The sequence below is a fragment of the Moschus berezovskii genome, chromosome 13 (genome assembly GCF_049115385.1).
Source record: "Moschus berezovskii isolate FMDL1 chromosome 13, NW_MosBer_1.0, whole genome shotgun sequence".
NCBI lineage: Eukaryota > Metazoa > Chordata > Mammalia > Artiodactyla > Moschidae > Moschus > Moschus berezovskii.
In genome coordinates this window covers 54,301,620-54,326,235 of record NC_142472.1, presented here as the reverse complement: position 1 = coordinate 54,326,235, position 24,616 = coordinate 54,301,620, and the positions used below count along the sequence as shown (strand labels likewise).

The window sequence follows — 24,616 nt, the reverse complement described above, 5'->3', positions numbered from 1 at the left end:
AGATTGTCAGTGCTCTCATCCCTCTCTTCCAGGTGGTCTCTTGAACTCTCTCCCAGGAAGCATTTCTGGGAAATACTTGGTCCACCAAACCCCTATCGAGGTCACTGGTGAATGCTGTGTTGCTAAATCCCATGCTTGATTAATTCTCAGTCCTAATCTTATTTTACTTGCCTCCCACATCTGACACAGCTAATCTTTTCGTCCTCCTTGAAATACTTTGTACATTTGGTCGGCACCACGCTTTCCCAATCTTCTGCACTGACCACTCCAGCTCAGTTTGTTTCCTCCTTCTCTCCTAGGCCTTGCCATACTGAACATGCCCATGGCCCAGCCCTCAGACCCCTTCTCTTCTACTTACACTAATCCACTCCTCTTTGGTGATCTTTCCCAGTTGAATGGCTTTCCGTACCATCTACACACTGGTGCTTCCTAAATTTATATCATCAGCCCAGTCCTCTCGCTTGAACTGGACTTGTATACTTAACTGCCTACTCTGTGTGTCTGCTTAGAGGTCTAACAGGCATTTCCAATAGAACCTGTTTGAATTTGGCCATACCCATTAAACCCACTCTCTTACAGACTTTCCCATGTCAGATGTATTAATTCTGTCTTTCCAGTTCAGACCAAAAGCCTTGGAATCATCCTTGGCTTCTGCTTCCAGCAGCCCCCACACACATTTGATTCATCAGCAAATCATAACAATCTGCCCTCAAAGTAGATCCAGAATTGGGTCACTTCCCACTCTCTACTGTGTGCACCCTGGTTCAGTCCACTATCATCTCTCGCTTAGAGTATTTTAGTAGGTTCCTGCTTGCTGCTGCCTCTGGTCCTTTCAGATTATTCTCAGTGTAGCAGCCAGAGCGATCCTGTGAGGATTCTAACCCAAAGGAAGAGGAAAAGTGAGCCTCTGTTGGGGTCTGCTGCGTTTCCTTCTCTCTGCTTGTGTGTCTCATCCACACGGGCCTCCTGACTATTCCCTGGACATACCAGTCTCCTTGTCGGCTCGGGGCCTTTATCCTTACTATTAACAAGCCACGTAGTTAATATCTGGTATAGAATGCTTATGTCTGTAATAAACGTTCTATACCAGATATTAACTATGTGGCTTTCTAGTTACGTCCTTGAGGCGTTAACTCAGGTGTCACCTTCATAGTGAGCTTTCCCCTGATCACCCTGTTTAAAAAGCCTTCCTCCTCCCAGTATTTTATTCATTTTGTGTGTGTGTTGTCTATCTTCTCCTCATTCCCCACCCAGAATGTAAATTTCACAAGGGAAGGGATTTTTGTTTTTGTTCAGGGCTGAATGCCTGGCCCTAGAACAGTGCCTGGCTCATAAAAGATTCTTAGTAACTCCTGGACAGATAGACAGATGGATGGAGGGACAATGGGAGATTGAAAAGGAGGCTGGGATTGAAGGTTAGGGAGGTGGAGATGAGTAATTAGTTTGCTTTTGAATATTTTGTTTGTTAAAGTTTCCTAGTGGGAATGTCATAAAGGCAGATAATAACTACATAGCATGTAAAACCTGGGATTTTGTTTGACTCCGTTTCTGAAACTTGGGAAACTGATGTAATTCAGGCTGCATTGTTCTCCTAACACAGCACAGCCCCTTAACAGTTTCTGGCTTTATAGTATAGACATTTCCCATCATGTGACGTAGGCAGTTGTACTTTGGAGGGTGGTTTTATCTGTGACACAACTGAGCCTGGACCATGAGTCTCATCACATGAAGATATCCCTTTTGATTTTTGTCAGTATTAGAACTGTGTTTAACTCAAAGAACTCATTTTAATCATTTAGAACAACCTCTGGGAACACACGAGAGTCATTCTGGATACACACCAAGGGCAGCAAGGCTGTGGTCCCTGCACCAGACACCATGGCATGTCACCTGGTCCTGAGAAAGTCCCAGATCTGGCCACTCAGTGATGGTCCTTTGAGTGTGGTCCAGAGTCTGGACCAGTCTGGTCTTGAGCTGATCATTCTTGTATGTATTGAATTATAACTGGATAACAGGGACAAACTGAGGATCTTAAATAGTATCTATTCTTTTAATTATCAATGTCCCTAAATGAGCTTAGAAAGCTGGAGCATTTAAATTTCTTATATCTTGCTCACAGTTAAGATAATGAAGCCTGGGAATCTTAATTATTAGTAATACCACCACCATAAAACCTATCCTGGCTGTGATTTAGTTCCACTTCATTTATTTTATTGTGTGGGCTTGATCACAGAGGAGTAAGTGTCCTGCTGATTTCTTTGCATTTTTTGAAGAAAGTAAGGCTGAAGAGTTTGTCCTTTTTCTGTAGCTTCGGATGTTTCTTTAATGAGAAAATACAAGATTATCTCTGGAGCAAAATCTGCCATCTAAAACCTTCTGTTTATACTACTGACAATTACCTACACTTGTCTTTAAAAAAAAAAAAAGACAAGCTAAGCATATTAGTCCTTCAGATAGATGTACCTGCATCTCCTAACTGGCGTTTTTCTGGGAGTCAGGAAGAAGTTATTTTTGTCTTACAGCACTGTGGCATTTGACGTTGAAGCACCATAATAAACACAGAGAGATGTCCAGCTCTGTGTCTAGCCTCCTGTCTTGTACATAGACTTGTCTGCAAAAAGAGAAACTCTCAGGTCATGAGATAAGTGTCTGGTACTATAAAAATCAAAGTCAAAAAAGAAACTCAAAAAAACCTCTCCTGATAAGCTTTGGATTTAGGTCATCTTTATAGTAATTACGGCTGGGTAACAGTAAAGAGAGAAGGCAATGGCACCCCACTCTAGTACTCTTGCCTGGAAAATCCCATGGACGGAGGAGCCTGGTAGGCTGAAGTCCATGAGGTCGCTACAAGTCAGACATGACTGAGCAACTTCACTTTCACTTTTCACTTTCACATTGGAGAAGGAAATGGCAACCCGCTCCAGTGTTCTTGCCTGGAGAATCCCAGGGACGGGGGAGCCTGGTGGGCTTCCGTCTATGGGGTCACACAGAGTCGGACACTACTGAAGTGACTTAGCAGTAGCAGCAGCAGCAGTAAAGAAAAATGTTTGTCCTTTGGGAACAAATGTGTGCTCAAGCACATTTCTAGAATCATGGAATGAGGGACCTGTAGGTAACTTAGAGTCTGTTTGGTGTGGCCCACTGGTCTGTAGGGAGAGAGAGGGGAAGCCTAGAGAGGCGGAGGGCTGAGTGGGACAGCCTGGTTGCTGGTCTCAGAGCCGAGCGTCAGATGCTTTCTGCCCGTGACCAGTCTAGTGGAAGGAGCCCAGGCCGCCCAGCAGCCAGCTGTCTGCTCTTATCTGCCTTGTCTCTTACGTGCCTTAATCTACTCGGAAGTTTGTGTTACAGTGCCCTGTGGTCTGTGAGAGGGTTTTCTGGCAGTATAACATTTTTAGCCTCACAGTAATCCTGTGCTGTAAGCAAGATACTATTTCCAACATGAGGGAGTTGAGGTTTATAAACTTCTCATTGCTGTGCCACGTTATGCTGTCACTTTGCTAGTGACTGGTGGGTGGAGCCAGATTTCGAACCTACAGCAGTGCTCTTTCTGATGCCCTTGACTTCCTTGGATCATGCAGTTAGTGGAGGAATTCTGATCCACACTTATACAAATTAGAGACTGAAAAGACCTGGAAAATAAGAATTTTATCAATCACTTGAAAACAAATGTTTTCTAAACTAAGTACAAGAAGATAAATGTTTGAAAGTTTTCACCCTTTAGAAGAAAATCAATCATTTAATTTATTAAAATCAGAACATTTTCCTTTGAATGTCGTATTGTTGTTGTTCAGTCGGTCAGTCATGTCTGACTCTTTGCGACCCCATGGACTGCAGCACACCAGGCTTCCTGTCCTTCACTACCTCCTGGACTTTGCTCAAATTCATGTCCATTGAGTCAGTGATACTATCTGACCATTTTATCCTCTGTCGTCCCCTTCTCTTCCTGCCCTCAGTCTTTCCCAGCCTCAGGGTCTTTTCAGTGAGTCAGCTTTTCACATCAGGTGGCCAAAGTATTGAAGCTCAAGCTTCATCATCAGTCCTTTCAATGAATATTCAGGGTTGATTTCCTTTAGGATTGACTGGTTTGATCTTGCAGTCGAAGGGACTCTAAAGAGTCTTCTCCAACACCACAGTTTTAAAGCATCAGTTCTTCAATGCTCAGCCTTCTTTATGGTCTAACTCTAATATCCAGACATGATTACTGGAAGAACCATAGCTTTGACTTTATGGACCTTTATCAGCAAAGTGATATCTCTCTTTTTTAATGCGCTGTCTAGATTTGTCGTATCCTAGGAGCAAGCATCTTTTAATTTGGTGACTATAGTCACCATCCACAGTGATTTTGAATGTCATAACAAATAAGTATAAAACTATATCCAGCTGGTAAACATCACATACAATAAAGCTAAACCTATGCAAACTGCTTCCCCTCATACACCCCCACCGCATCATTTCTGTAGTGTGCGACTCTCCTGAATTTGTGATGTCTTTAAGATGTTAGGTGACCATGCTGGTGCTGTGCTGAGCTCTGCTGCGAAGCCGTCGACTGTTGTGGGAGTGTGTCTTACCTGTATGGAAATGTTTAGTGTTCCATATAGTGTGTTTCCTTTTTGAAATAGTTTTATATCAATTCTGTTTTAAAATTATTCTAAGGTAACATCATTTAGTATAATTTTTAGAAGTATAACTCTCTGAGCCTACAGGAATTGTGTAGGTAGTTCGTTTGGTGTTTGCATTAGAAAAAAAAGTTTTCATTGTAGCTTAGTGGTTCAAAATTAGAAGAACTAAAGGCAGAAGGATGTTTGAAATTTGCAAAGTCTTTGGCAGCCACAATTTAACCTCCTTTTTTAAAAATACTTAGGAGACTATTAAAGTTATCAAAGAACAATAACAGTTGTCAGGATCAGAAGATAAATGCAACATATCAGTAAGTATTTTTTGTGTATAAAAAGATATAAAATCATGAGAATGATGGAGCTAGATTTAAACTCCATGCATGTGTGTATGTGTATGGTCAGTTACTCTTTAAGCATAGCTGGTAGTACACAGACAAGAAGCCAAGATACCAGAATATCTCTGTAATGCCAGCATCTAGGAGACTCTGGATAAACATGTGGTGAATGAAAATGAATTGTGTAGTGACCTAATTACCCAGCTGGCATGGAATTCAGAGCCTAAGTTTCATAGCCTCCAGCATTTTTTTCTTAGCCTATTAATTTTCTAGCTTACTAAATAGGGTACATCTAACTACAAGTAGCATCTTAAGAATTTTAAAATGGTTTTTCAGACATTTCTACTTCACAAAAAGGAAAAAGGAGGCATATCACTGAGGCATATCGCTTTTATGTTGACAGTGAGAGAATTATAAATTATAGATGTGGAATTGTTGGAAACTGGTATTTGGGGTTTTCCTCATGTCTTGCAGTAGGAAATAAATTTTAATTAATTGAAGAATAGACTTTCTGTAAGGGTCTCATAGAATATGCTAAGTACTCTGTACATACAGAGAAATACCCAGACATATTTAGGGTAGAAGGCTCTGGGGAGAGAGCTTCATTCTAGGACAGGCAGACTTCTCCAACATGCGCTCAACCTCCACATCTTGCCTTTTTTGGTTTTTGTCTTTTTAAAAAGTTGTGTTGGTTGCTGACTGGGACCTCTTCTTGTGGAAGAGGATGTCAGAACTCTTCAGTACTCTGTGCCACGTGTCCACGTGTGACCCAGGACACCCTGTGTTCAGCGGGTCTACAAGGTCAAAACTATTTTCCCAGAAACACTAAGATGTTTCCTTCCCTTTTCACTCTCACTGTCTCTCGTGAGGGTCCAGTAGAGTTTCCAGAGGAAACTTGACAAGTGAGCTCACAGCAGATTGAAAGAAACAGACCCAAGACTCCAGATCTGCAGAATACATGCTTCATAAACAGGGACTCCCCTCACTGTGTTCTTTAATTTTTTTAAAAAGTTATTTTTCATAAAAATGTTAATGTGTAAAAATGGGCTTTATTGTTTTATTAACAGATGAATAAACATAAACATTTTAATTAGTTGCATTGTCATTTCAAGAATGTTATATACATGGAATAATACAGTATGCAACCTTTTCAGATCAGCTTCCTCACTCAGCATAATTCTCTAAGGTCCATCCAGACTGGTGTGCACGTCAGTAGTTCATTCTTCTTTACTGCTGAGCCGTGTCATGTGGCGTGTCACCTGTTGAAGAGCACCTGGGTTGTTTCTGAATTGAGTCTATTACAGATAAGGCTGAACCCGTTTTTGTGCAAACATAAGTTTTCGTTTCTTTGAGATAAACGCCCAGGAGTGCAGTTGCTGGGTTGCATGGTAGTTTTGGTTTTTTTTTGGAATTAGCCAGACTTGTCCAGGGTGGATAAAGGGATCCTTAGGTGTAAAAGGTTGACAACTGCTGCTTTATACAAAGGTAGCTGTGCAAGCTGATATGTAATACAATACAAGAAAATTTTGTGGCATTGATATCATCAAGCCAAAAAAAAGAGGCAATTTTTCCTCAGACTTTTGAAGATTAAAGGAAGTAATACCTTATTCCTAGTATGTTTATGGTCATAGTGCAGGGCCCAGTGTGTTGACTGCCTGCAGTACCACAGGTTAATGTACAAGATTTTCTCATATATTTACATAGCTATGTAATATGTTTCAGGACTGTACTTCAGGCTCAGTCTCAGTTTTTTTATTGCATGGTATGTGCTAACACGTGGGAATACAAGAGAGAAAGCAGATACTGTCTTTACTCTCCAAGAGGTGAGAAGACAGCTAAAAGTGTGAAAATGTTAGATACTTAGTCGTGTCTGACTGTTTGCGACCCCATGGACTGTAGCCTGCTGGGCTCCTCTGTCCATGGGATTTTCCAGGCAAGAATACTGGAGTGGGTTGTCATTTCCTCCTCCAGGGGATCTTCCTGACTCTGGTCTCCTGCATTGCAGGCAGATTCTTTACCATCTGAGTCACCAGGGAAGCCCAAAGACAGATAAACAAGCGTGCAAAGGTAGTAACTGCTAAGAGGAAGGTGTGTGTATGGAGTAGCAGGAACAGGAGGGAAGGCCCTGGTCCTGAGAGCAGGAAGGAGCCTGATGGGATATGATGGGAGGTGGAGGCAGAGCTAAGACTTGAGAGAGGAGAGGTTTTCTCAGATGTGTCAGAGAAACCAGTGATGTGTTGTGTCCTGTCCCATCCCCCCACCCCCACCCACCCGAACCATACTTTGGTGCTAACCCTTAGCTTATCATCTTTTATCCTGGGCTGGATCTTCCAGGTTAGGGCCAATGAGGACCCTTTCAACCTAAATGAAAAGTAACAGTAAGAGAAATTATCTGAATAACATAGTTTGGGAGTGTGCAGGTTAACTGAAAACTATCCTCCATCTGAGTTTCTAAGATGTACCAGGATAGTCTTGTCTCATAAACCAGGAAGAGCAAGCATATTAATAGTGACTGGAAATCAGTGGTAAACAGTCTTATAACTCCCTCTCCACTGCTATTTAAATGTGTTGTAATATTCCCAGCCAGTTTAATAGCATCCATCTGTTTATTGCAAAGAATATAATCAATCTGATTTCAGTGTTGGCCATCTGGTAATGTCCACGTGTAGAGTCTTCTCTTGTGTTGTTGGAAGAGGGTGTTTGCTATGACCAGTGCGTTCTCTTGGCAGAACTCTATTAAACTTTGTCCTGCTTCATTCCGTGCTCCAAGGCCAAATTTGCCTGTTACTCCAGGTGTTTCTTGACTTCCTACTTTTGCATTCCAGTCCCCTATAATGAAAAGCACATCTTTTTAGGGTGTTAGTTCTAAAAGGTCTTGTAGGTCTTCATAGAACTGTTCAGCTTCTTCAGCATTACTGGTCGGGGCATAGACTTGGATTACTGTGATATTGAATGGTTTGCCTTGGAAACGAACAGAGATCATTCTGTCGTTTTTGAGATTGCATCCAAGTACTGCATTCTGGATTCTTTTGTTGACTATGATGACTACTCCATTTCTTCTAAGGGATTCCTGCCCACAGTAGTAGATATAATGGTCATCTGAGTTAAATTCACCCATTCCAGTCTATTAGTTCACTGATTCCTAGAATATCAATGTTCACTCTTGCCATCTCCTGTTTGACCACTTCCAATTTGCCTTGATTCATTGACATAACATTCCAGGTTCCTATGCATATGGCTCTTTCCAGCATCAGACCTTGCTTCTATCACCAGTCACATCCACAAAGGGTGTTGTTTTTGCTCTGGCTCCATCCCTTCATTCTTTCTGGAGTTATTTCGCCACTGATCCCCAGTAGCATATTGGACACCTATCGACCTGGGGAGTTCATCTTTCAGTGTCCTATCTTTTTGCCTTTTCATACTGTTCATAGATCAAATTGCCAACATCCGCTGAATCATCAAAAAAGCAAGAGAATTCCAGAAAAACCTCTATTTCTGCTTTATTGACTATGCCAGAGCCTTTGACTGTGTGGATCACAATAAACTGTGGAAAATCTGAAAGAGATGGGCATACCAGACCACCTGACCTGCCTCTTGAGAAACCTGTATGCAGGTCAGGAAACAACAGTTAGAACTGGACATGGAACAACAGACTGGTTCCAGATAGGAAAAGGAGTACATCAAGGCTGTATATTGTCACCCTGCTTATTTAACTTATATGCAGAGTACACCATGAGAAATGCTGGGCTGGAAGAAGCACAAGTTGGAATCAAGATTGCCGGGAGAAATATCAATACCTCAGATATGCAGATGACACCACCCTTATGGCAGAAAGTGAAGAAGAACTAAAGAGCTTCTTGATGAAAGTGAAAGAGGAGAGTGAAAAGGTTGGCTTAAAGCTCAACATTCAGAAAACTAAGATCATGGCATCTGGTCCCATCACTTCATGGGAAACAGTGGAAACAGTGGCTGACTTTATTTTGGGGGGCTCCAAAATCACTGCAGATGCTGATTGCAGCCATGAAATTAAAAGATGCTTACTCTTTGGAAGCAAAGTTATGACCAACCTAGACAGCATATTAAAAAGCAGAGACATTACTTTGCCAACAAAGGTCCATCTAGTCAAAGCTATGGTTTTTCCAGTGGTCATGTATGGATGTGAGAGTTGGACTATAAAAAAAGCTGACCACCGAAGAATTGATGCTTTTGAACTGTGGTGTTGGAGAAGACTCTCAAGAGTCCTGTGGAGTGCAGGGATATCCAACCAGTCAATTCTAAAGGAGATCAATCCTGGGTATTCATTGGAAGGACTGATGCTGAAGCTGAGACTCCAATACTTTGGCCACCTGATGCGAAGAGCTGACTCATTTGAAAAGACCCTGATGCTGGGAAAGATTGAGGGCAGGAGGAGAAGGGGACGACAGAGAATGAGATGGCTGGATGGCATCACCGACTCAGTAGACATGAGTTTGGGTGAACTCCGGGAGTTGGTGATGGACAGGGAGGCCTGGTGTGCTGCGGTTCATGGGGTTGCAAAGAGTCAGACACGACTGAGCAACTGAACTGAACTGACTCATCTGTATACTGTGTTCCTGGAACACTAGATACAAGTAATGTAGCCTGTGAAGATACACATTTTGCAACAGTTTGTCTTTATATTTTGGAGAGTGTTTAAAACTAGTATTTAACTTGTATTTTAATATTTCAGATTGTGATCATAGGATATCTGAAATCAAAATTAAACATGGGTGTATGCTCCTGTATGTATAAGTGTATTTATAGCCACCTAACTATAACTAGCAGGAGTGAGCAGACATTTTGTTACTCAGTTGGTCACTCCACATTTACGGAGCTTCACCCCTGTGGGAGGCCCAGGTCGTGAGGAGCTCACAGTTAGTGAGGGAAGGCAGTGTGAAACAAGGAAGAGCCATTATCATGGACTTGCTCCCAAAGTAGAATTAAGTCCTGGGCTGCAAGGAGAGGAGTTGGGCTGGGGGTTGGAAAAGCAGGCTCAGGCTCCCTGGTCTTCACAAAATTCATACACTAAGACTTTCATGAGATACCTTTCCTCTTTCATGTAATTACTTAACGTTCAGTCGCTAAGTCGTGTCCATCTCTTCACAGTGCTATGGACTGTAGCCCACCAGGCTCCTCTGTCCATGGGATTCTCCAGGCAAAAAGACTGGAGTGGGCAGCCATTTCCTCTTCCAGGGAATCTTCCCGCTCAGGGCTTGAACCCACTTCTCCTGCATTGCAGGCAGATTCTTTACCACTGAGCCACCGGTGGTAACCAATTATTCTTGGGTTATTTTGAAACAAGAAGGAACGGGATTTATTTTCCTTCTCTCTTACTAAGTAATTGTAAGTTGTGTTACTTTGAGCAAATAATAAAATCTGTCTGAACGTTTATTCCTTTATCTTTAATAATAGTAGTAGGAGCTCATATCCCTACAGCACCTATTATGTGCCTGTTTGTTCTGTGTATCACCCCTCTGAGATCGGCACCGTCACTTACCTCATTTTACTTGTGAGCAGGAAACAGCCACAGAGGAATCCAGTCAGGCCACAGGGCTGGTAAGTGACTGAACAAGGGTTTGAACCCCTTGCAGACTGGCTCCAGGGTATATGTACTCTTAACTTTCTAGGGTCTATGGTCTTGACACTCTCTAATCCATATTTATATGAACATGTTAGTGATTTACCTGTGATAAATTTTCAATTAACATTCGTGTCATGGTACCAGGGAGGCATTTCGGGGCTGGCTGTGATGATGCAATTGTTATTTGCAATTTTAAGTGGGAGTGTGTTATTTTTTCCTCATGAAAAGGTTTTGTGATAAAATAAAAATAAAGAACTAAAAGTTATTTAGAGATTTAACAAATAACTAAAATTTAAGTGTGTCTTAAGAGAAATGCTTCCTTAGTCATTATGTGGGAAGTCAGAATTGCAGTATATTTTCTTGAGAAAAAATTAGCGTGAATGCTATCACAAACCAAGAAGAGCAAGGGATATATGAATTTTCTTGCTAATTGAGTAGGAAAAAAGAGTCTGTGGACATCCTGTATTAAAATGCCTACATTGAAGTAGTCTGTTTGCCTGAGATAAATTTTGTTTCTCTCCACAATCTCACATACCTCATACTGACAAAAGTTATGGTGCACAGAGTAAGGCCCATGAGTTACAGAAGATGAGAAGTGTTTGCTCTCTTAATGCTGTCCTGGTTGTTTAAGATCACAGGCTACTATTATTATTTTATTAAATTGCTTTTGAAAGCACAGCTGATCTGAGTCAGCTATGCCAACTGAATCTTGTTCCACCCCCTCATAGTTCATGGCCGTTCTTGTTAAATCTCTTAAGTTAATATTGTTTTTCTGGTAAACACTCCACAAAGAAATACAATAGCATATATATATATATATTAATATATACATATGTATGGATGATCAGGGGAGAATTATCACAGAGACAAATGCCAGCAGCATTAACATGCTGTCTGCTTTCTCATCTGGTACCGAACCCCAGGTTTCAGGACCACTCCACCCTGAGTTCCTTTCTTGTCTTCGCCATTTCACCTGCTCACATGCCCAAATTACTGTGCCAGTTCAGGTGTGACTTAGTTGAGCTGCCCTTGTCCGTTTTCTCCTCTGGCCACTGATTCCTGCCACTGCCTAGCAGCCACAAAACCAAACTGAGTTAGATGCCAGTTCTCCTTCACTTTCTCTGTGTTCCCACAGCATCCTGTGCACAACTTCCTTAGAAGTTTTAGTGCCTTTAGTTTTCACACTGGGCTTTCTTAACCATCCTCTCCCTACATCCCCTCTCTTCCTGTTCGATGTTTGGCACCTACCAGGGTCTGTAAATATTCAGAGTAACATAGCTGCTGCCTTTGGAGGTGAGCTTTTAACCACTGGTCTTGCAGTAGCAAGAGGTATGGAACCTTCCCTGCTGGCCCTGCACTGGAGTGGGCTGCAGTCTCAGAGGAGACACATACGTGTACACACACACACCCCTGCGCTGAGTAAGCCAGAACCAGTGGGTGTGTGGAATAATATGAGCTGAGATTGACATTTATAACATGGCTTATCTCTGTAATTGAATTATAGCAGGTTTTTTTCTCCTAATGGCATATAATAGAATTCAAGTTTATGGAGTTTGCTGGGATGTCATTCATATATGCCATGTCTACCAATACAGACAAAATCTATATTAGAGAATATTCTAATCGTACATACGTTCTTTGAAATCCATTTTTTCCTAAACAGTGTAGAGCAAAGGTCATTTTTTCACAGATACTGACTTATCCTTCCAAAGACACCATCTTTGGGATGGCACTGTAAATGTGTAAAAATCCATCAGAAGCAGGGAGCCATGACTGGGATAGCAAATGCAAACATGTTACATATAATATACCTCAATTTGCACTGTTAGCATACTGTACAGATTAATTGGCATTGAAACTACCATTAAACAGTGAAGTCTTGAGAGATTTCAGTCAGTAGAACATGTGATTCCTGTATTACACCATATATAAATATGACTTCTCTGCTTTTAATCCTAAATTCTTTTCTTAACAATAACTTGGCATGGTAAGTCATTCTTCTTAGCCAACAAGCAAACTAGTTAATTTCATTTTTTTTAATGTTTTTATGGCTAACTTATTACATGACCTAAATTTTAATTTCTTACTAAAAAATTTGTTAGTAAAATTTTTATTAAAATGTTAACTGCTAATATTATGTTGATCCTTTTAACCTCTCTTGATTGATATTAATTACTTTTTTGGTTATTTTGCTTTGTCTAGTCTAGAAAACCAGGCCTGGGTTTTAACGGACAGCATCACTGACTTGTAAAGGAAACCAAACCTTTGGTGGAAGTCCAGCATATGAAGATACAGAAACTGCTTCAGTTGATTCACAATGGGAACCACAAGTGACGAGATGGGGTCTGTGGAACAGACCTCATCCTCCTCCTTCAACCCTTTGTGTTTCGAATGTGGCCAGCAGCACTGGACGCGGGAAAACCACCTGTACAATTACCAGGATGAAGTGGATGACGACCTGGTCTGCCATATCTGCCTTCAGCCTCTGCTGCAGCCGCTGGACACCCCCTGCGGACATACCTTCTGCTGCAAGTGCCTCAGAAACTTCCTACAGGAGAAGGATTTCTGTCCACTGGACCGGAAGAGACTCCACTTTAAGTCGTGTAAGAAGTCTAGCATTCTAGTTCATAAACTCCTGGACAAATTGTTGGTTTCATGTCCATTTTCTTCAGTGTGCCATGATGTGATGCAGCGCTGTGACCTGGAAGGCCATCTTAAGAACAGGTGAGCGAGAGAAAGGGAGAGCACGACTCTAGGCTTTGTGGAAAGGCTGCTCAAGCAGACAGAAATCAGAAACATGAATATAAAACCTACAGACAGAAAGTACCATTTTATACCTATCAGTTTTTTTTTTTTTAATATTTACTTATTTATTTGGCTGTGTGGGACCTTAGTTGTGGCCATGTTGTATCCATTGCAACTCTTAGTTGCAGCATGTGGGATCTAGTTCCCTGACCAGGGATCAAACCCAGACCCCCCTGCATTGGGAGCTCAGAGTCTTAGCCACTGAACCACCAGGGAAGTCCCCCATCAGTGTTTTTGGTGGTATAATATGAAGTTGTTATGTTCACATGGGTAGCAGGACATGCAAGGCAGTTTTACAGTTTGTTTCAAAACTGGGAACTGTCAGTATCATCTTACCTAGCTTTTCATCCTAAGGACATAATCCAAAAGGAGGGAACATTGTATATAAAGATGTTCATTGCAACCTTGTGCAGAGTTCAGTAAATTGGGGTCAAGCTAATTACTTAACAGTGGTACATCAGTGCATCGGGATACTATGCAGCTGTTAAAAATGACAGCATTGCTACAACATGGAAATGGGCACAGGCACACCTCAGAGATGTTGCGGGTTGGGTTCTGGACCACCGCTGTAAATCGAACATCAGGGAGCATAACACAGTGGGTCACAGGAACTTTTTGGTTTCTAAGTGCTTATGAAAGTTAGGTTTACACTGTGCTGTGCTCTAGGAAGGGTTCAACAGCATTAGGTAAAAATATACCCACCTTGATTGAAAATCCTTTACTGCTAGGAAAGAAATAGCCATCATCTGATGACACACAGGACTGCCACAATTTGTAAAACATGGAGTATCTCTGAAGCACAGTAAAGGACATGCGATAAAATGAGGTCTGCCTGTATCCATGATTTCATTCTTTAAAATCTTATAAAATCCTACGTTTAGGAACTAGACTGAACAAGAACTAGAGGTTGGAAACATTTTAGTAGGGGTTTTTGTTCTACTAACGAAGGCTTTTTAAAGGGTGAAATAATCTGTTCAGCTGATCGTTTAGTGAGTTTTTATCATTTGACCTTAATAAAAGACTTGTTCTTTAAAATTGTTTATAAACTTTGTGAAGGATTAAAACTTACCTTTTCTTAGAATCATATAAAATGACCAAAATAAATGTATTGATGTCTAAATTTCATAGTTAAACCACTTGTACATTGTAAATCTGCAGTAATTGTGAATAACAAGGTTTAGTGTAAGATACTGGATTTAGAAATAATATAGTATAAGTCTAGTATAGAACAGCTTGTCATTATACTCACACTTGAACTCATAGAGTTGAATCTAAGCTCATCCCCTCACTTTACAAATCAGGAAACTGAGTCACAGATTTGGAGATAGGTAAAAGCATGGTCCTGCATGTTCATTGGAGGGACTGATGCTGAAGCTGAAACTGCAATACTTTGGCCACCTCATGCGACGGGTTGACTCACTGGAAAAGACTCTGATGCTGGGAAAGGTTGGGGGCAGGAGGAGAAGGGGACGACTGAGAATGAGATGGCTGGATGGCATCACCGACTCTGTGGACATGGGTTTGAGTGTACTCCGGGAGTTGGTGATGGACAGGGAGGCCTGGCGTGCTGTGATTCATGGGGTCGCGGAGAGTCGGACATGACTGAGCGACTGAACTGAACTGAAAAAAGCATGGTGAAACTTCAGTGTTCCTGCTTACTGTTCTGCCATACCATGCTGGCCTTACGCAGGGTGAATCCCATTCTCTGCTGTGTGATAGTAAACATTTGATACATATGTGAATATGTGTTCATTCTGGTCCTAAATATCAGTGTTACACAATGAGTGTACTCATTAGAAATAATTTACATTTATGAGAAAGAATGAGAAGATTTACAAAGGAATTGCTTAAACTTAAGCTCCACTGAACTAAGAGTGGGATAAATGTATACACTTTTGAAAATGCATGTGGTGTTAGGTTTTTGTTTATCTTTGATCACCAGCAGGCATAGAATCTGAACACAACAACAGAGACTTCCTGGAAACTGACCCCACACTTGAGTCTACTGTCTGGTTCAGGCCTAGTTGTGGCTGAGGTTGAAGATTTTAGGCTTTTCCTTTTTCTCTCAATAGAAGTATTCTTTTTAGGAAATGTTTTTTTTCTGGCTTTTATGAACATCAGTTTTGAGATATAAGAGGAACTGAACAGAGTCTCAGTTTAGTTAATTATTTTGATAGCGGTGAGATAAAAATTATGCAATTATTGTAGGAATGTTTACTTAAAATGCATATAAGAATTTAATAGGTAGTTGAAGTATCATGAATTTTTTCTACCAAACTGTTATGTTGATGATGTAAAAACGTGGGAACTGCAAGCTATCCCTTCACTTCTAGGTTACTAAAAGCTAAGCAGTTATGTCTCATTGAAAGTTCCATTTTCCAAGTGTGCTTATTAATATTTGAGCTACTAATTTAATCATTTCCAAAGTGTGTTAGGCCTGCGTTTTGAAAGAGAACACTGAAAAAGGTGAATGATTTGAAAAGGTGAGGTGACTTGCTTGATGTAAAGAGCTAAGAGTGACTATTGATTATCACAATTAGAACCAGCGTTTGTTCGGTTAAGTTGTTAATCTGTGTTCTGGTTATCTATTGTTTGTTGTTGTTTGGTTGCTAAGTCATATGTGACTCTTGCAACCCCATGTCCACCAAGCTCCTCTGTCCATGGGATTTCCCAAGCAAGAATACTGGAGTGGGTTGTCATTTCCTTCTCCAGAGATCTTCCCAACCCAGGGATCAAACCAGCATCTCTAGCATTGGCAGGCAGATTGTTTACCACTGAGCCACTAGGGAAGACCCTGACTTCACTTATCTATTGCCTGACTGACCTCACATATGTTAAATGACAGTATTGGTGAGAAACCAACCACTGCAAATATAACCACATAAAAACAGTGAGCACATGGAAACATATTCCACTCGTGGATTTGGTGAGTCCCAGGCACTCAGGGCATAGCAGGCCTGGCTTGTCTCTGCTCTGTCCACTCTGGGCCACAGCTAAGAACTGAAACTCCAGGACTGCAGCCATTGGCACTGGAGTGTTTACATCCAGGACCGAAGCTTCATTCACATGTCTGGCACATTGATGGAGGTCACAGGAGGCATGGGCTCAGGCAGGACTTGTACACAGGAGAACCTCCAGGTGCCTCTCCAGCACAGTGGCCTCTGGCTACTTTAAGTTCTTACATGGGTTCCAATAAATATGGAGAAGCTACATGGCCTTGTATGGTCTAGCCTTCAAGTCACATAGCATCCTTTATGCTGTCAGTCATAAGACTGCCCAGATTTGAGGCATAAACTTCCCTTTGTGGGGAGAGAACAAAAAATGTGCAGTCGTGTAAAACCAGCACAAACTAGCCATAAGGGTGATGTCATGAGACACAGAATTATGATAACTTTATTAATAGAAATAGTTTGTTAAATCTGGTAGTTTTGAGTACAAAATTACCTTCCCTATTTGAACAAAATTCTACTCTTAAGAAGTCAGCTTCAGTTTGAGAACAGCTGACATTTTGTCCTAGGGCTAAGAGGAAAACATTTGTGAAAGATGACTGTTTTTAAATAAAATTACTAGTTATTAACTGATTATATATTAGGAAAACAATGAAGAATTTTAAAAGACAAGGAAAAGTGCTCATCTTTGAAGGGAGAACTAAAGCCCTCAAGAAATATTCCATATACTGTGTGACACATGTAACATTTTAGTAATTGCTTTATGAAGTTCTGCCAAGCACCATCAACTATGAGAATTCCTCTTCCCTTCTCAACCCCATCCTGCCTTATCCTCAGCAATTTAACATTTAAAGCTTATGGTAATTGTAAGTGCTAATTTTTTTTAAATTAAATTGATCATTTGTGCCATATTTTATGGCAAAATTCAGAACCGTTTTTTCTTTTCCTCTTAGAACTTGAGTTTAACAGTATTCTAAAAGAACGTCCAATACAGAGAAAAACTTCAAAGAAGTCTTTCTATGCTGAGAGCTTCTCTAGTTAACATGGTTTTGAGCCTTTAAGGGTCAGGATAGGCTGCAAGAAGATAGATCTTTTAAATTCACTTTGTAAATTGGAGAGAAGTTTGTGTCTGGCACATGCTCACCAGCATTTTTTCATCCTGCATAATGTATAAAACAGGTATGTATTTGTAAATCGTATCCAGTAAGGGTCTAGTGTCCAGAATACATAAAGAGTTCTTACAACTGAACAAAAACTCAGTACAGTTTTAAATGGTCAAAGGATTTAGGTAGATATTTCTCCAGAGAATGGCCCGTAAGCTCGTGAATAAATGCTTAACGTCACTAGTCCATTTTAAAAGTGGATTGTCTTTTTGTAAGTTTTAAGCAGTCTTTATATATTCTGACCCTTATTGAATAGGATTTGCAAGTATTTTCTCTTATTCTGTCAGTTGTCTTTTCATTTTCCTGTACCCTTTGAAGGACAAACAAGTTTAATTTTTATGAAGTCCATTTTATCTTTTCTTTCTTTGCTTGTGCTTTTGGTGTCATAGCTAAGAAACCACTGCCTAATCCCAGGTAATGAAGATTTGTGTCTATGTTTTCTTCTAAGACTTTTACGCTTTTATCTCTTATATTTGGGTCTTTGATCCGATTTGAATTGTCATTGGAGAACATGTGTATGATTTAATACTTTAAATTTTATTGAGGCTTTTTTTTTTAGTGGCCTAGCACACAGTCTATCTTGGAAAATATTCCATTTGTATACAAGGTGTGTTCTACTGTTGATGGGTGGGATGTTCTGTAGGTTTATCTTAGGTCTAGTTGATGTATGACATTGTTAAAAGTCTCTCTTTTCCTTATGTATAATCTATTCATTATTGAAAGTGGGAGAGAGGAGTCTTAGACTTTTTTTTCTTTTTTTTTTTAAAGACTATTATCTTTTTCCTCTAATTCTGTCATTTTAAACTTCATGTAAATACTTTGAGGGCCTGCTGTTGTGTTTATGTTTATAATTGTTATAGTTTTGTGATAAATCCTTTTCATTATTGTAGAATGTTCTTTGTCACTAGAAAGTATTTTTGTCTTAAAATCTCTGTTGTCTGAAATTAGTATACCCATTCAACTCTTTATGTTGTTTGCTTGTATATTTTTTACTCTCCTGATTTAAACCTATTTGTATCTTTGAAATGTGTCTCTTGGAGACAGTATATAGTTGGATCCTGTTTGTCTTTTAAATCCATCCTGCCAATTACTGGTTTTTGCTTGGAGTGTTTAATTCATTTATATTTGATGTAATTACTGACAAGGTATAATTTATGTCTTTTTTATTTTACTGTTTATAATATCATTTCTTTTCAGTTTCTGTAAAGGTTCATCTACTTCTTCCCCTGTTCTTGTTAAATAGATATTTCCAAGAATGCCATTTTAATTCCTTTGTCATTTCTGTTCATACTTATTTTTTGAATTATTTTCTTAGTTGTTGCCTAGGGGTTTATAATTAATGTATTAACTTTAACAGTCCAGATTAGTACGGACTTGATTTCACTGGTACACAAAAATTTAGCTCACATGTACCTTCTGAACTCAGTCATTTTTCTTAAATAAATGCATTCCAGATTGCTACTGAACCCTGGCTTATTTCCAGAGTTCAGTAGTAGTTGGTACTGACAGTTTTTCCCAATGTTTGCATGGCTTTATGGAGGAGAGGCTTTTCGGATACCTCAGTCTAACATTTTTACTAATGCCATTTAAATTGATTTTTGCATGCTATAATCCATAACTATTTTTACCATTTTTCTTGGTTCTAAGATGCTCATATTCATTGAGCTTTGTTAAGTGCCTGGCATTGTGCTGCACTTAATCATGAGCTATTTTATCTTACGTCTACTGTTCCTGCCGCTGCCATCCCTCCACCCCCACCGCCACTAACACTGCTACTAATAATACAGTGTGTTCTGCTACACTCTGCATCTCCTAATGTGAGTCATCGTATATCAGGGAATGGTGCCACTATGCAATAAATCAAGCTAGTTCATATGTGATTTTCCTCCATAAGGAGAGCCAGAATAGGGGAGTGAAATTACAACCTTCAGTAGGAAAGAAGTCCCTCAGTTTGCTCTGGCTGCTGCAAGAGCCTTTGGGATTTATTTAGGAAAAATTTAAAGACACACCTGCATGTAGAGGCGCCTCCCTAGGGAGTGACAAGTGCTTGGCCTGTAGCCCATCACATTGCGTCCAGTGCCCTTGGTGAGGGCCCCCCACTGCCTCAGGGTTCCCCTTCCACCCACGCTGAGTGCATACCTACCCCGATCTTGTTCAGGGCATATAACTTGGCTCAGTGTGCACTTGTTTTCTGCTGTTTTTAATCATGTGCAATCACGTCCACACTAGCCTCCCAGTACCCTCAGTTACCTGCCCCCTGGTGCCAGTTGCAGTTTGTGTTGTTATTGTTAAACGCGCCATTTAAAAAACAGAGGTTTTGTTTTTGCTTGTGAGTTTTGTGTTACCAAGGCCTTTCTTACTCTGACACGTTCTATGACTGTGTTTCTAGGTACAAGTTTGTGAAAGGAACGCAATTTATGTTTTCTTAAGGCACAGAGATGGGACTCCTTAAGAATGAACTTAGTATGATCCATTAAAAAGAGCAGGTATCTTTGAAGTCAGATGTGAGTTTGTTTGGGTTTTGAGTCTGTAATTTGAAAGCTCTGTGGTATTGGCTTAGTTGGTTCAAATTTCCCATTTGTAAAATGGGGATAATAGAGCGGTTGTGAGGGTTCAGTGAAATACTGTCCATAATGTCTACACAGCAGCAGGCACAGCTTAGATACCCAACACATGCTGGTGTCTTCCTTTCTCTTTCAGGTCCGGATGTTTACAGATGGGAGGGACACTGACTCTGGCCACCTGTGTCAGAGCTTTGCTCTGGTCTAATTTTTGTTTAAAAATTAGTTTTATTGAGATATATTTCATCTACCATAAACTTCAGCTATTTTTGAAGTGTACAATTGAGTGATTTTTAGTATATTCACAGAACTGTGTAACCATCATCACAGTCTAATTTTTGGAACGTGTCAACACCCCAGAAAGAAGCCAGCCCTGTACCCACTAGCAACCATCCCCATCCCTAGAAACCCTGGTTTTGGATGGTCTGCCCCAGCCCTTTTTCCCTAAGCTCTGTGCAGATTTTGTGAAATGCGTGTATTTTGTTAACAGAGCTGCATGTGTTTGGTCTGAGCTTCTGCCCTCATCCCTGAAAGTGTTCTAAGGTCACCATGACCTTCTCATTTCCAGCTCAAACCAGTGCTGTGGCCCTTATCTTGTTTGCCCCTTCACGGCATTGACACAGTTGACTGCTTTTTCTTTGTTGATGCTTTTGTGCGGTTGTTCTGTCTCCATCTACTCAGCTGGTCTGTCGTATTTAAACATGGGTTTTCCCAAAGGTCCCCTCTCTTACTTTCCTCTGCTGCTGCTGCTGCTGCTAAGTCACTTCAGTCGTGTCCGACTCTGTGTGACCCCATAGACGGAAGCCCACCAGGCTCCCCTGTCCCTGGGATTCTCCAGGCAAGAGCACTGGAGTGGGTTGCCATTTCCTTCTCCAATGTGTGAAAGTGAAGTCGCTCAGTCGTGTCCGACCCCTAGCGACCCCATGGACTGCAGCCTACCAGGCTCCTCCATCCATGGGATTTTCTAGGCAAGAGTACTGGAGTGGCTTGCCATTGCCTTCTCTGCCTCTGATGCTAGGCAGGCTTATTCTTTTGTATGTTTGTATGGCATCATTTTTAATGTCTTTAATTCCTGTTACCGATTTGCTCTCCTACTGGGAACTTATATATACCTGTTTTTTAATCTCTCTAGCAACTTTGTTTTGCTTTTTAAATTTGTTTTTCCATGTTTAATAACTGTTTCTTAGCCCTTATGATTATTTAGTTTGTAGGATTTTTTAGTCATTTGTTAGGCTAATTCCCAGGTGTTCATATTGTTTGTATTTCCTCTTCAATTCCTGTTCCTAGTCTTTTTTTCTAGTCTGTGTAGATATTTGTGTATGATATATTTTGAGAACTAAATCTTTACCTGTCTTAGTTGTAAGTATTTTTATGATTCAGTTTTTTGTCAATTTTTTATTGAGTAAAATATTTTAAAAATGAATTTCTAATTAAATTCTAATTACTTCTCAACAGAATTAATCTTTTCAGTGATATAATTTTCAAAAATATTCGCCAGACCCTTACAGAAACACTCCGTGGAGCGCTGCCCCGCAGTGCAGCGTGAAACATCCATTGTCCCCCTTCTTAGCAAGGTGAAAGCAAGTCAGGGGAGAGTGCTGAATAGAGAGACTTTCATAATGACCTTCTCAAACCTTGAAATCCAGGACCTAAAATAAATCTTTGGTTCATGTGGGAAATTGTATTACTCATACCCTTAAAAAATAGCTTCTAATTTTAATTGAATTCTGTACTTTAATTGAATTAATTCTGTACTTAATTTGTTTGACATTTTAGATTTTTTAAGAATGCTGTCATTGAATGAAGGGCTGCAGTCCTGAACACAAGACTGTCGTCTACCCTGCCCCACCTTTTCTAAACTCCTTCCCCCAGCAGGAGAGTCGGTGGGGTCTGAGGAGTCCTGTCAGGGTCTGGGGTGTGCCTGGCTCTCTCCTTCACAGATGCCTGACCCCTTCTCCCGCTCACTCCTCAGATGGTATTCATTATTCATCCTGTGTCTTGTCGAGGCATCAGGTGGAAAAGAGCTGGCACCTTGCAGCATTTCCAACGTGTGTATAGACTTTCTTTACATGTTTAAACAAGCATGTATCTGCCCCCTTTGTTTGCCTATATAAGTCAAAACAAGAGGGACAGGGGAGCCTGGTGGGCTTCCGTCTATGGAGTCACACAGAGTCGGACACAACTGAAGTGACTTAGCAGCAGCAGCAGCATGGAAGTTTCCCCAGAACTTAGAAATACATTCTTTAAGTTTCAAAGTGTACCTGTAATTCCCCTGTTGCAGCTCTGCTTTTACAAACCAGGAGGTATGTTTTCACATGCTTCCATGTCTGTCATAAAGTAGGTAGTCTGAGCCTTGGCTGAGCTTCCTGCAGCTGGTGAAGCTTCATGTGGATCTGCTCCTAGCAGTTGAGTTGCAATGTTGGCTGCAAGAGCAGAGAGGCCAGCAGTACTCAGGGTCTGAGGCAGGGCGCTGGCGGCATGTGGAGAAAGGCGCTTGTTCCCACTACTGCGGTTCAGCCATCTACCCTGTGAAAAGGGGGATTAACTGGAGCCTCAGGACAACCCTCCCAGGGCAGAGACTACTGTACTGCTGTATACCGTGTATGTATTTCTGGTACTAATATAGTCCTAAACACAGCTTCTTCCTGAAGTATTCTTTGAGATATTATACCACACCCTTGTTTGTGCAGATGCTGTGTTTTAAATTTGCTGCATGGAGTGGTAAGAACTTAGTTTCTGTGGAAATTAAGATCAGAAATGTACTGCTTGTGGGAACTTCTAGGTGCTTAAAAGATCAGAAATGTACTGCTTGTGGGAACTTCTAGGTGCTTTTTCCATAGAAACCTTTGCTGTTGTTTAGTTGTGGTACAAACTATTAGTCACTTTTTCTTTGCCTTTCACACCGTCTGGAAACCACCTGGTATTGTCTTTCTAGATGCCCTGGAGCTTCTCATCGGAGAGCTGCCCTAGAGAAACGGAAAACTAGTAAGACTCAGATGGAGATTGAGAATGAAAATGGGACCACTGTCATAGACCTTCCAGCTGCTTTATCACCTGAAACGGACTGCTCAGGGCGGACTCTGACGTCGGCATCCCTTCCCTCCTGGACGGAGGAGCCCGGCCTGGACAACCCCGCCTTTGAGGAGAGCCCGGCTGGGGACAGTACGTGCCACCCCCGCCTCTGTTCTCCACCTTGTCTCAAATCAGGCGTTCTTTCCTTCCTTCCCGCCTCTCCCCACTGCCCTCCCACATGTGTTGTTTTCCTCTTTAAACAGTTAACTTGGAGATATGGTTCACATACCACAGAAGTCACCCTTTAAGGGGTACAGTTCTAACAGTTTGCAGCTTAGAAGCAGAACACGGAACTTAGCCTGAGGAAGGGGACCTTTCCACTCCCTCTTATATTCAGTCCAAGATTCACTGGTCTTTAAACTGCTTCTTATTGTGTTTGTGTTCAAACGTTTGCTTGTCACTTCTTGACTAAGAAAACAACAATATCAACAGCAACGATGACCCCAATTAAGTGCCTCTTGTGTCAGGCTCTGTGCCAGACCCTCTCCATCCACTAACTGACGCAAAACCTGTGTCAGTGCCGTGAGGAGGTTGTATCGGGGAGAGACTGGTCGGTCAGCATGTGCAGCCAGAGAAGGACTGGGTGTGTCTCTGATGCTGAGGCCACTCCTCTGACTGCTGCAGTGCTCTGGTGGCCCCCTTGACTCCTGCCCGCTAGGAAAGCCTACAGTCATGGCTCTTGGGCATAGCTTGGTGGTTGGCCCTGGGTATTTACTTTTAAATATTTAAATTACTTTTCTTGAAGAAGTTCCTACAAATTCAGATTTTGCCCACCACAGCCATAACCCCTTTTTAAAATGCTCCCTTTCTCAGAGCCTGTGTGACTTTCCTCTCACCCCTGTGGTGACCACATACCAGAACTGTCTTTATATTGCTGTGCATTGTTGACATTTGTTCCACCCTCCAGGGGCTTCCTTCATAGCTCAGTTGGTAAAGAATCTGCCTACAATGCAGGATACCCCAGTTCAATTCCTGGGTCAGGAAGATCTGCTGGAAAAGGGATAGGCTACCCACTCCAATATTCTTGGGCTTCTCTTGTGGCTTAGCTGGTAAAGAATCTGCCTGCAATGCAGGAGACCTGACTTCGATCCCTGGGTTGGGAAGATTCCCTGGAGAAGGGAAAGGCAACCCACTCTAGTATTCTGGCCTGGAGAATTCCATGGACTGTACAGTCCATGGGGTCGCAAAGAGTCAGACATGACTGAACGACTTTCACACATACCACCCTCCAGACTGTCTCATCGTTTAGGATGAGGTGATGTTCTCTTAATACAACTTTCAGATCTCTCTGTCACCCCTCATGATCTGATACGTAGTAGCTGGCTGCAATAAGTTACTGATCACCTTTAGGAGAAGAAATGTTTAGATAATCTTAACACACAGATATTGTTTGTCGTTCTGTTTTCTTATCAAGTGGTATTGCATAGCTGTTAATGTAATATGACTTCTTTGCCTGAAGATAATCAAGATATAAAATGTTTCTCTTTCCATCTATCTTTCTCTCACTTTTAACTTGG

At 41.2% G+C, this 24,616-nt stretch overlaps 1 protein-coding gene across 2 annotated transcripts in view; it reads left to right on the top strand.

The window, feature by feature from the left end:
• LNX2 (ligand of numb-protein X 2) overlaps positions 1-24,616 on the top strand; it is a 93,030-nt gene that overhangs the window by 32,289 nt on the left and 36,125 nt on the right. For both annotated transcript variants that reach the window (XM_055426334.2, XM_055426332.2), the window contains 2 exons: positions 12,753-13,274; positions 22,963-23,189. In XM_055426334.2, coding sequence (XP_055282309.1) covers positions 12,868-13,274; positions 22,963-23,189 — 634 coding nt within the window. In that variant the 5' untranslated portion in view covers positions 12,753-12,867. The remainder of the gene's footprint in view (positions 1-12,752; positions 13,275-22,962; positions 23,190-24,616) is intronic.